Source organism: Chiloscyllium plagiosum, unplaced genomic scaffold (assembly GCF_037043375.1).
Source record: "Chiloscyllium plagiosum isolate Xiang-an unplaced genomic scaffold, Cpla_swu_hap1 HiC_scaffold_4, whole genome shotgun sequence".
Taxonomy (NCBI): domain Eukaryota; kingdom Metazoa; phylum Chordata; class Chondrichthyes; order Orectolobiformes; family Hemiscylliidae; genus Chiloscyllium; species Chiloscyllium plagiosum.
Window position 1 is genome coordinate 27,609,525 of NW_028270142.1, and position 10,919 is coordinate 27,620,443.

Here is a 10,919-nt window from a genome sequence, read left to right on the forward strand (position 1 = left end):
CGAGCCAGTTTATCTTCAAACATAACAATTTCTCAGTCCACGCAAAGTTCAAGTGCCATACATTCCATGAAGAACCAAAGATTTTTTTTAAATTCACTTACAGGATGAGAGTGTCGCTACCTAGCCCAACATTTATTGTCCAACCCTAATTGCCCAGAGGACAGTTGAAAGTCAACCACATTACTTTTGGTCTGGAGTCACATGCAGGCTAGAGCAGGTAAGAATGGCAGTTTCCTTTCCTAAAAACCCATCAGTGAACCAGATGGGTTTTTCCAACAATTCACTATGGATTCATGGTCATCACTGGACTCTTAATCCAGACTATTTTAAAAAGTTGAATTCAAATCCACCATCTACTGCGGCAGGATTCAAACCCAGGTGCCAAAACATGTCCTGGGTCTCTGGATTAACAGCTGAAAAATGTGTTGCTGGAAATTCGCAGCAGGTCAGGCAGCATCCAAAGAGCAGGAGAATCGACGTTTCGTGCATAAGAAGGGCTGCCTGACCTGCTGCGCTTTTCCAGCAACGCAGTTTTCAGCTCTGATCTCCAGCATCTGCAGTCCTCACTTTCTCCTCTGGATTAACAGTCTGGTGATAATACCACTAGGCCATTGCCTCCCTTCCTAGTGAAAACATAATTCACAATCATTTGAGCTAAAATCCAATTTTACAATTTGTGCAAAAATCACAATGTCAACTTCACTTGGAGAAATTCCTAATCAGCGAATGCCTTTACTAAATTATTTCTAAATGAAATATTAAAATGACTATTCCAGTATTATACACTGAAGAGTTAATATATAGTTTCAATTTTTAGCTTAAATCGTATGCTAAGCATACTGCTGCTCACTAGCTTCATGGCTTCCATGGCCTGCAAATAGATCACTGGTTTCAATAGTAGCACATATACCTTAAAGTCAAACAGTTGCAAGTTCAAGCTCTATTTGTGCCCAAACTTATGCCAAGATTTCAGTCAAACATTACTGGGTTTGTGTCCTGTCGCAGTGCCAGCTTTTGAATGAAACATTAAACTAAGCTGGTCTGTTCAGATGCTTGTAAAAATGTTTTAAGAATTTCTAGTGTCCTGGCCAACATTTATTCCTCATCCATAACCACAAAAAAGTGTTTATTTGGCTATTTATTCCACTGCTGTAAGAACATAATGTTACAAAATGCCTTCTGGCCCTGACATAACTGACTATAAATGTAATTCTTTCGTTCTTACAATTTTTAGAAAATACTGAATGGTATTGATTTGAAGATGAAATTTCTTTGAAATCATCACAATGTAACATATCACTTAATACCTACTCCTACCCAAAAGGTTAGGGACGCCACTCCTAAGGGTCCATTGAGTATCCCTACAGCGTGTGCCTGAAGGCACATTAACATGTCTCAAAAAGATTTGCAGTTCATTTTCTCTTTTCTCCGTGACAAGTCTTCTGACACTACAGATTAAATCAACAGTTGTTTATGCACTGAGCCACAGGTAAAATCTTGTTACGCGATTGTGATATATGACTTAGGTGCTCCATTTTTTTGTGGGGCAGTAACAGAAATCAAAGAGTATAAGCTACTTAACTGCGCCCTGTAAACTTTGCTACTTATTCTCAAACTTTCACACTGTTAAACAAAACAGTATGACATAATAATGCACCTGAACCATGCAAATTTATCACTGTTAATTTTGATTTCACACAAATGCCTCACAGATGGGTGCACGGACGGGCTTTTTAAAATACTATTTCAAACTAAACACGTTGACACCAAATGATTCTCAATTGCTGAAAAGTTTGTGATGAAGATTCAATTAAGCATATTGCAGCACTAATTAGTTAGCAATTAGCAACTAGCAGCCTAAATCAATTAACTAGTCCACTACCAAGGAGGACATAGGCATAGTAATTTCAATTGCAATTGTGGTTCCAATCACAGTGGATTGTTGGAGGTACAAAATGAATTTATCATACTGATGAAATTAATGTAAAATAAATTCCAGTACTCATATCACCTTCATCGCACTGAGTATTCAGGGTACCATCTTTTTCTCCCATGTGGATGATGTACACGTGTGGCATGTTTTAGTGGGATAGAAAACTAATTAACTTACCAGCAAATTCAAAGTGAGAGGAATGATTTTAATTAATATTAATTACTCAAAGGCTGACTTTCAAATGAAAATTGCTGACTAGCTTTTAGTTTCCATGTAGCAATCTGCCAATGGCAGCCATTACACAACTGAACATGATGACTGTCATCAGGTGATACAAGCATAAAATTCAGACAATAAAGTGCAATATATTAGTACTCAGAAACGTTTCTCAAAACATACCTTCATCAAAGTCAGCATCCTCTTCTGTATGTTGGGGGAAGGGGAAACAATTGGTAATTTCGAGGCGATCATCTACCACAAGTCCCAATAAAACCCCTTGGACCACTTCATTGCCTTGACCCTCCTCCTGGAAATGTTTGATGATCTTCAACACAACCTAAAGTTGGAACATGGCGATATACCTGTGAAAACTCCAAACATACTCAATCTAATGTAAATGTACATATATTAATGCAAATAACAGAATACAATTAAGAAAGAAAGGCATGAAATAAGATGGGCTATTTAAAAAGAAGTTGGTTGCTGTTTGATCAAGAGTAAATGAAGATAGTGCAATTATGTCTATGGGAGTGTGCCTGTCTGCCTGTGCTCAACACACATTCAGATTACTTAAATTTTTATACCTTTCCAATAATTGCACTTCTCTTTTGTTTGCAGCTTGGGCTGTCAATTTTCAGAGAAAACCAGAAGTTAAAGGATTCCTTCTCAGGTTACCATGTCGGAGAGATGGATGACCAAAGGGCAGGGATGGAGGGGAGGTGGAAGGCAGAAAGACAGAGGACGGAGATCAAGGAGCTTGGTGCAGATGGACCCAGAAGCCCCGGAGACAGACAGCAGGGAGGGGGAATCAGAAAGAGATGGATGGTGTGAGTGAGGGAAATGAACAGACGACCTGTATTTCTATATATGGACCTGGCAATTCTTCGAATATGTGCTGCAGGGAAGAAATAGTCAATAGCTGAAGTCAAGGTTTTCCTTCTAGGAGTGAATGCTTTATTTCCATTTGAATAGCTAAATTATACCGAGTTGATAGGCTCTGGAATACTAGTCTAGTGACAACATTACACCATTTACTGTGTGCAATTCTGGTCTCCTTCCCGTCACAGGGATGCTGTGAAACTTGAAAGGATTCATAAAAGATTTACAAGGATGTCGTCAGGGTTGGAGAATTTGAGCTATCCGGAGAGGTTGAATAGGCTGGGTTGCTTTCCCTGGAGCGTCGAGACTGAGGGGTGACTTTATAGAGGTTTATAAAATCATGAGGGGCATGCATAGGATAAATAGACAAAGTCGTTTCTCTGGGGTGGGGGTGTCCAGAACTAGAGGGCATAGGATTAGGGTGAAGTGGGGGGGGGGAAAAGATATAAAAGGGACCTAAGGGGCAACTTTTTCACACAGGGGGTGGTGCGTGTATGGAATGAGCTGCCAGACGAAATGGTGGAGGCTGGTGTAATTGCAGCATTTAAAAGGCGTCTGGATGTGTATATGAATAGGAAGGCTTTAGAGAGATATGGACCAAGTGCTGGCAAATGGGACTAGAGTAGGTTAGGATATCTGGTCAGCATGGACGAGTTGGACTGAAGGGTCTGTTTCCATGCTGTATACCTCTATGACTCTATTGTTCCAATGCCTCCCCCTAAAAGGAAAGGAAGCAACTTAGTTTGAGTTAAATACAGGATTTTGCTCATTTGCCAACATTTCAGATCAAAATGCTGCTTGTCAGCATTATCATTGAGACCAAAATACCACAGAACAGCTATTTATAAGTCAGGATGGACAAGCGATGCTTGCATCTACTGGATTTTTAAGAGAGTTAAGAGGTGACTTTATTGGAACAGAAGATTGGAGGGATGGGAGAATCCAGAAATCGGGACTAAGTGTTCAAAAAATCAGAGGTGGTTCATTTAAAACAGAAATTAAGCGAATTTTATTTGGAGGATTGTAAATCTTTGGAGGTTCTTTCTTGAAAAAGTGGTGAAGCAGAGTCATCCAATAGTTTTAAAGCCAGAGATAGACAGATTCCTGTTAAGAAAAGGTCAGGGGTGGGGAAGGGGCAGGAGAAGATTGTGAGGGTGATCAGGAATGCAGACTTGAGGTTCAAATCATATCAGCCATGATCTTATTGAATGGACAGCAGGGTCAAAGGACTGAAGGGCCTCCTCCTGCTCCTAATTCATATGTTTCTGTGATGCAGATGCAAAAACATCTTAACCGAATGCTTAGTGTCAACTCCAGCTTTTCAAACTAATACTCTCTCTCTCATATTTAGCATGGGAAGAATTTACCACAGAACTTAACAAGAATTTCAGTGCATTTTGAACAGAATACTGACCCTGTATTTAACATTTTTAGTACGCTGTAAAAGCTTATTAATATTATATGCAGTGTGCATTATAGATTTTGCAATGCGCACTTGACTTCAATACCTACAAAACATGCACAAAATGGTCCTTTTCCAATTTTATTATGAATATGGCAAGCATTCACACATTTTTAGACATGCTGCAGAATGTATCTATATCATTGTATGGAAATCTCTACTCAGTCAATAATTTAATTACTCATTTTATAGCCAAACAGAGAAGCATCCGAGTAACTAATTTGGCACCCTACTAAAATGAATGCCAAGGGTTACCCTGATGTGTAGGAGTAATCAATTACACTAATAGCAAAAAATGTACTACAAAGAACAATGTATTATGTAGCACATCATGGCTAGATGAAATAGCATCAGCTTAAGTTGATAAAAATTATAATAGGTCAAGGACTACTGGTTGAAGCTACTGGAAGTCTTGCAAACCAAACTCGGCAATCACACAATTACATGCTTTCTTGCTCAGGACGACTGATTTACGTATCTGCAGCTTCTCAGAAAACTTAAAATGGAGTTAAGCATAGAAGGCAACTGGAGGCTAATGCTGAGCAACTGTTAAAAGTACAAAATAGGAGTAGTTGTCTATTTGGCCCTTTGCACCGGTTCCATTATTCAACATGATTGTCCAACTCAGTACTCTGTTCCCACTTTCTCCCAATGCCACTTGATGTCTAACCCAAAGAACTCAATCTAACCCCTTCTTGAAAACATTCAAGGTTTTGGACTCAACTGTTTTGTGTGGCAGAGATTTCCACAGGCTCATGGCTCTCTGGGTGAAGAAATTTCTCCCATCTTTGTCCTAAATAGCTTACGCCATAACCTGTGGACTGTGACCTCTAGTTCTGGACTCAGTCATCAGGAACATATCTCCTGTATTTACCTTGTCCTGTTAGAATGTTAAAGGTTTCAGTGAAATCCTTCCTCATCCTTTTAAAACTTCACTGAATATATAGCCCTAAACAATCCAGTCAAATGTCAGTCGTGCCATCTCACGAATCAATCTGGTAACAACTGTTGGCACCTCTCCATGGCCAGAACATCCTAAGAACAAAACTACACAGTATTCTAGATGTGGTCTTCTAAGGCCTTGAACATTTGCAGCAAACATCCCTGCTCACATATTCAAATCCTCTTGCTGTGATGGCCAATGTACCATTTGCTGGAGCAAATTACTGCAAATGCTGGAATCTATAGTGAAGACAAAAACTGCTGGAGATCACATCTGGTCAGGCAGCGTCCATGGTGAGAAAGCAAACTAATGTTTCGAGTCCAGATGACACTTCACCTGAGTTACCATTTGCTTTCTCCAATTCTGCTGCACCTGATGCTTTATTTCAGCAACTGGTGTTCAAGGAGACCCAAGTCTCGCGAAACCTCCCTCCTTCCCCAATCTATCATCATTCAGATAATTTGTCTTTTTTTTTCTACCAAAGTGGATAAACGTCTCAGTTATCCACATTATATTTCATCTGTCATGCATATGCATACGCATTTAATTTGTCCAAATCGGAATGAAACATCTCTGCATCCTTCTCACAGTTCACCTTCTCACCCACCTTTGTCATCTACAAACTTGGAAATATAACATCTCGCTCCTTCATCTTAATCATTTCGGAGATTGTGAAGATGATAATGTTGAACATAGAGTCATAGAATCATAGAGATGTACAGCATGGAAACAGACCCTTCGGTCCAATCCGATCATGCCGACCAAATATGCCAACCCAATCTAGTCCCACCTGCCCCTTCCTATTCAGATACCCATCCAAATGCCTCTTAAATGTTGCAATTGTACCAGCCTCCACCACATCCTCTGGCAGCTCATTCTATACACGTACCACCCTCTGTGTGAAAACATTGCCCCTTAGGTCTCTTTTATATCTTTTCCCTCTCACGCTAAACCTATGCCCTCTAGTTCTGGACTCGCCAATCCCAGGGAAAAGACCTTGTCTATTTACCCTATCCATGCCACTCAATTTTGTGAACCTCTATAAGGTCACCCCTCAGCCTCCGATGCTCCAGGGAAAACAGCCTCAGCCTCTCCCTATCACCCTTTAGCTCAAATCCTCCAAACCTGGCAACATCCTTGTAAATCTTTTCTGAACCCTTTCAAGTTTCACAACATCTTTCCGATAGGAAGGAGACCAGAACTGCACGCAATATTCCAACAGTGGCCTAACCAATGTCTTGTATAGCCTCAACATGACCTCCCAACTCCTGTACTCAATACTCTGATCAATAAAAGAAAGCATACCAAATGCCTTCTTCACTATCCTATCTACCTGCGACTCCACATTCAAGGAGCTATGAACCTACACTCCAAGGTCTCTTTGTTCAGCAACACTCCCTAGGACCTTACCATTAAGTGTATAAATGCTGCTAAGATTTGCTTTCCCAAAATGCAGCACCTCGCATTTATCTGAATTAAACTCCATCTGCCACTTCTCAGCCCATTGGCCCATCTGAACAAGATCCTGTTGTAATCGGAGGTCTCCCTCTTCGCTGTCCACTACACCTCCAATTTTGGTGTCATCTGCAAACTTACTAACTGTACCTCTTATGTTCCCATCCAAATCATTTACGTAAATGACAAAAAGTAGAGGACCCAGCACCAATCCTTGTGGCACTCCACTGGTCACAGGCCTCCAGTCTGAAAAACAACCCTCCATCACCACTCTCTGTCTTCTACCTTTGAGCCAGTTCTGTATCCAAATGGCTAGTTCTCCCTGTATTCCGTGAGATCTAACCTTGCTAAACAGTCTCCCATGAGAAACCTTGTCGAACACCTCACTGAAGTCCATATTAATCACATCTACCACTCTGCCCTCATCAATCCTCTTTATTAGTTCTTCAAAACACTCAATCAAGTTTGTGAGACATTATTTTCCCCGCACAAAGCCATGTTGACTATCCCTAATCAGTCCTTGCCTTTCCAAATACATGTACGTCCTGTCCCCAGGATTCTCTCCAACAACTTGCCCGCCACCAACGTCAGGCTCACTGATCTACAGTCCCCTGGCTTGTCCTTACCACCCTTCTTAAACAGTGGCACCACGTTAGCCAACCTCCACTCTTCCGGCACCTCACCTGTGACTCGATCATACTTATACCTCAGCAAGAGGCCCAGCAATTGAAAAAAGGCAAATTTTGACGGTATTAGGCAAGAACTTTCGAAAGCTGATTGGGGGCAGATGTCAACAGGTAAAGGGATCGCTAGAAAATGGGAAGCCTTCAGGTGTGAGCTAACGAGATTCCAGAGAAAGTATATTCCTGTTAGAGTGAAAGGAAAGGCTGGTAGATATAGGGCATACTGGATGACTAAAGAAATTGAAGGAAATAAAGAGGGCAAAAAGGGGACATGAGACAGCTTTGGCAAATTGAATTAGGGAGAATCCAAAGGGTTTTTACAAATACATTAAGGACAAACGGGTAACTAGGGAGAGAATAGGGACCCTCAAAGATCAGCAAGGCAGCCTTTGTGTGGAGCTACAGAAAATGGGGGAAGATACTAAATGAGTATTTTGCATCAGTATTTACTGAAGAAAAAGATATGGAAGATATAGACTGTAGGGAAATAGATGGTGACACCTTGCAAAACGTCCATATTAGGAGGAAGTGCTGGATGTCTTGGAACGCATAAAGGTGGATAAACCCCCAGGACCTGATCAGGTGTACCCTCGAGCTCTGTAGGAAACAAAGAGCCTCAACAACCATAATGGATGTTTTACTAGACTGAAGGTGCTATATACATGTAATTTGCTGTCATCTAAGAACAAGTTACTTCTAACAATCACACTGAGGAACAATTTCACATAGGGAAAATAAATATCATTTATATTATTACAAATACATTGTGAATGTTAAGCATTAAAAGGAGGAAGACTAGAAATTGGTGAATTCTCATTTGTATCTTTCAATTCTACAACCTGAATTATCCACTTGATATGGGCAACACAAATTCATACTTCATTAATATGGTTCATGTGAAACCAAATTACGAGTGATATTTCAAAAGATCTCAGGCCTCTGATTTACAACTGCCACTGGGGTAGTGTGCTGGAAATCATGCCTCACTATTCCCTGAGTCACCACAAAAGGTGAAAACTTTACTAAATGATCCAAACACTAACCTATAACTGGGGGGGTGGGGGAGGGTGGGGGAGGGGAGTGGGAGGGGAGTGGGAGGGGAGTGGGAGGGGAGTGGGAGGGGAGTGGGAGGGGAGTGGGAGGGGAGTGGGAGGGGAGTGGGAGGGGAGTGGGAGTGGGAGTGGGAGGAGAGGGGAGTGGGAGTGGGAGGAGAGGGGAGTGGGAGTGGGAGGGGAGGGGAGGGGAGTGGGAGTGGGAGGGGAGGGGAGTGGGAGTGGGAGGGGAGGGGAGGGGAGGGGAGTGGGAGTGGGAGGGGAGGGGAGTGGGGCGGTCGGAGGGGAGGGGCGGTGGGAGGGGAGTGGACGGGGGTGGGGGTCGGAGGGGAGGGAGCGGACAGGGAGGGAGCGGACGGGGAGGGGGTCGGAGGAGAGGGAGCGGACGGGGGGGGTCGGAGGGGAGGGGGGGGTCGGAGGGGAGGGGGGGGTCGGAGGGGAGGGAGCGGACGGGGGGGGTCGGAGGGGAGGGAGCGGACGGGGGGGGTCGGAGGGGAGGGAGCGGACGGGGGGGGTCGGAGGGGAGGGAGCGGACGGGGGGGGGGGGTCGGAGGGGAGGGAGCGGACGGGGGGGGGGGGTCGGAGGGGAGGGAGCGGACGGGGGGGGGGGGTCGGAGGGGAGGGAGCGGACGGGGGGGGGGTCGGAGGGGAGGGAGCGGACGGGGGGGGGGGGTCGGAGGGGAGGGAGCGGACGGGGGGGGGGGGTCGGAGGGGAGGGAGCGGACGGGGGGGGGGGTCGGAGGGGAGGGAGCGGACGGGGGGGGGGTCGGAGGGGAGGGAGCGGACGGGGGAGGGGAGGGAGCGGACGGGGGGGGAGGGGGGGAGGGGGGGGAGGGGGGGGAGGGGAGGGAGCGGACGGGGGGGGAGGGGGGGGAGGGGAGGGAGCGGACGGGGGGGGAGGGGGGGGAGGGGGGGGAGGGGAGGGAGCGGACGGGGGGGGAGGGGAGGGAGCGGACGGGGGGGGAGGGGAGGGAGCGGACGGGGGGGGGGGTCGGAGGGGAGGGAGCGGACGGGGGGGGGGTCAGAGGGGAGGGAGCGGACGGGGGGGGGGGTCGGAGGGGAGGGAGCGGACGGGGGGGGGGGGGGTCGGAGGGGAGGGAGCGGACGGGGGGGGGGGGGTCGGAGGGGAGGGAGCGGACGGGGGGGGGGGGGTCGGAGGAGAGGGAGCGGACGGGGGGGGTCGGAGGGGAGGGAGCGGACGGGGGGGGGGGGTCGGAGGGGAGGGAGCGGACGGGGGGGGGGGGTCGGAGGGGAGGGAGCGGACGGGGGGGGGGGGGGGTCGGAGGGGAGGGAGCGGACGGGGGGGGGGGGGGGGTGTGGTCGGAAGGGAGACCATCAAATACATCTCGGATGGAGAACGGAGAAATACCAGCGTTTCTGTAGTAAAGCTCCACACACGTGTCTGACCATCGGGCTCCAACACAGAGATAACCGTGTGTGTGTGTGTGTGGAATAACCAGGCTGCCGGACCTGGACGTGAGCAATCGAGAACCGCAGGAGGTGAGCCCGGAAACTACTGGAAGAACATCTGAAATAAATTTACCACCGGGTCTGGAGACGGGACGCGGACACCGACCACCCCGAGCTTCCGGCTCTATTAAAGCCCGGGCCCGGGCCCGGTCCCCGGGTGTCTCCACTTACCAGCCCGTCGATCTGAACCTGTTTGACGGGAGAGCCAAGGGCAGCAGAGGCCGCGGCGGCAGAAGCTCCTTCCCTCCGAGACGCCATGTTCGCGCAGGCAGAGAGAGAAGCGGAAGTGGGAGGGCGAGGAGAAAGTGCCCGCCGGAAACTCGGCCCCGGGCCGGGGGAAGCGAATCATCGGCGGGCACGGTCCCGAAATAACCCAAACAGAAACAACTGGGAAAACTCAGCAGGTCCGGGTTTAACTTCTGACGGAGGGTCACTGGACCCGGAAAATTAGACCTGATTTCTCTGTCTCTCTCTCTGTGCTAGACCTGCTGAGCTTTCCCAGCAATTTATATTGTTGCTTCTAATTTCCAGCATACGCGGTAATTTCCGTTTTTATTTAGCGAAATAACAAATATCATTGTAACCTTCGGGAAATCAGAAATAGGCAAATGTAAACAATTGGAGTTCTGAGGGAGATGTTAATTGAGGGTTCACTTTAAAAATATTTGCAATAAAATAAGCACTACCGCACTTAGGTGGTAGTGTGGGGGTAAAAAGAGAGAAAAAAAAGAAAAGGGAAAAAAAAATAAAAATACTTGCATCAAATTAAAAGCCAGCGGGGAGGGGGAGGTAAGGAGTAGCAGATGCCGCACGTGTGAAGCGA

At 46.4% G+C, this 10,919-nt stretch overlaps 1 protein-coding gene across 1 annotated transcript in view; it reads right to left on the minus strand.

Annotated features, from left to right (window-relative positions):
* eif3hb (eukaryotic translation initiation factor 3, subunit H, b) overlaps positions 1-10,415 on the minus strand; it is a 113,256-nt gene extending 102,841 nt beyond the window's left edge. Inside the window, exons 1-2 of the mRNA XM_043688999.2 lie at positions 10,268-10,415; positions 2,333-2,489 (exon numbers count right to left, since the gene is read on the minus strand). Coding sequence (XP_043544934.1) covers positions 2,333-2,489; positions 10,268-10,354 — 244 coding nt within the window. The 5' untranslated portion in view covers positions 10,355-10,415. The remainder of the gene's footprint in view (positions 1-2,332; positions 2,490-10,267) is intronic.
* Between the last annotated feature and the right edge of the window lie 504 nt (positions 10,416-10,919).